The sequence below is a fragment of the Branchiostoma belcheri genome, unplaced genomic scaffold (genome assembly GCF_001625305.1).
Source record: "Branchiostoma belcheri isolate BF01 breed outbred unplaced genomic scaffold, Haploidv18h27 scaffold580, whole genome shotgun sequence".
NCBI classification, from domain to species: domain Eukaryota; kingdom Metazoa; phylum Chordata; class Leptocardii; order Amphioxiformes; family Branchiostomatidae; genus Branchiostoma; species Branchiostoma belcheri.
Genome location: NW_017804221.1, coordinates 4,659 through 5,161, shown reverse-complemented (window position 1 = coordinate 5,161; position 503 = coordinate 4,659). Strand labels below are relative to the sequence as shown.

Sequence of the window (503 nt, the reverse complement as noted above, 5' to 3'; positions counted from 1 at the left end):
CGTGTGGTGAACAAAGATGGCGGATACAAGTGTACCTGCTCACCTGGATGGACTGAACATGACTGTGAAAATGGTAAGTCCATTTATAAGCAGTTAGCTATTAAATGTAATATTTCTTTTAATCAGCTTATAATAAGCTTAATCTAGACTGGTGTATTGAATATATTGTGCAATATTTCTTCGGTTTTGAAAGAGGATGTTTTATTGTTATCTTTGCCAACAGACGTCAATGAGTGTAAAGAGAACCCATGTAAACATGGACGCTGTGTGAAGAAAGATGGCGGATACAGCTGTATCTGCTCACCTGGATGGACTGGACATGACTGTGAAAATGGTAAGTCCATTTATAAGCAGTTAGCTATTAAATATATAAGTTTTTAATCACCATATAATGAGCTTAATCTAGACTGGTGTATTGAATATATTGTGCAATATTTCTTCGTTTTTTTAACAAGATGTTTAATTGTTATCTTTACAAAACAGACGTCAATGAGTGTAAAGAG

The 503-nt window shown here is 34.4% G+C and overlaps 1 protein-coding gene across 1 annotated transcript in view; it reads left to right on the top strand.

The window, feature by feature from the left end:
- The window catches only part of LOC109481919 (fibropellin-1-like), an 18,193-nt gene that overhangs the window by 15,432 nt on the left and 2,258 nt on the right, over positions 1 to 503 (top strand). The window contains exons 4-6 of the mRNA XM_019784537.1: positions 17 to 73; positions 224 to 334; positions 484 to 503. The exon at positions 484 to 503 is cut by the window's right edge and continues 130 nt beyond it. Coding sequence (XP_019640096.1) covers positions 17 to 73; positions 224 to 334; positions 484 to 503 — 188 coding nt within the window. The remainder of the gene's footprint in view (positions 1 to 16; positions 74 to 223; positions 335 to 483) is intronic.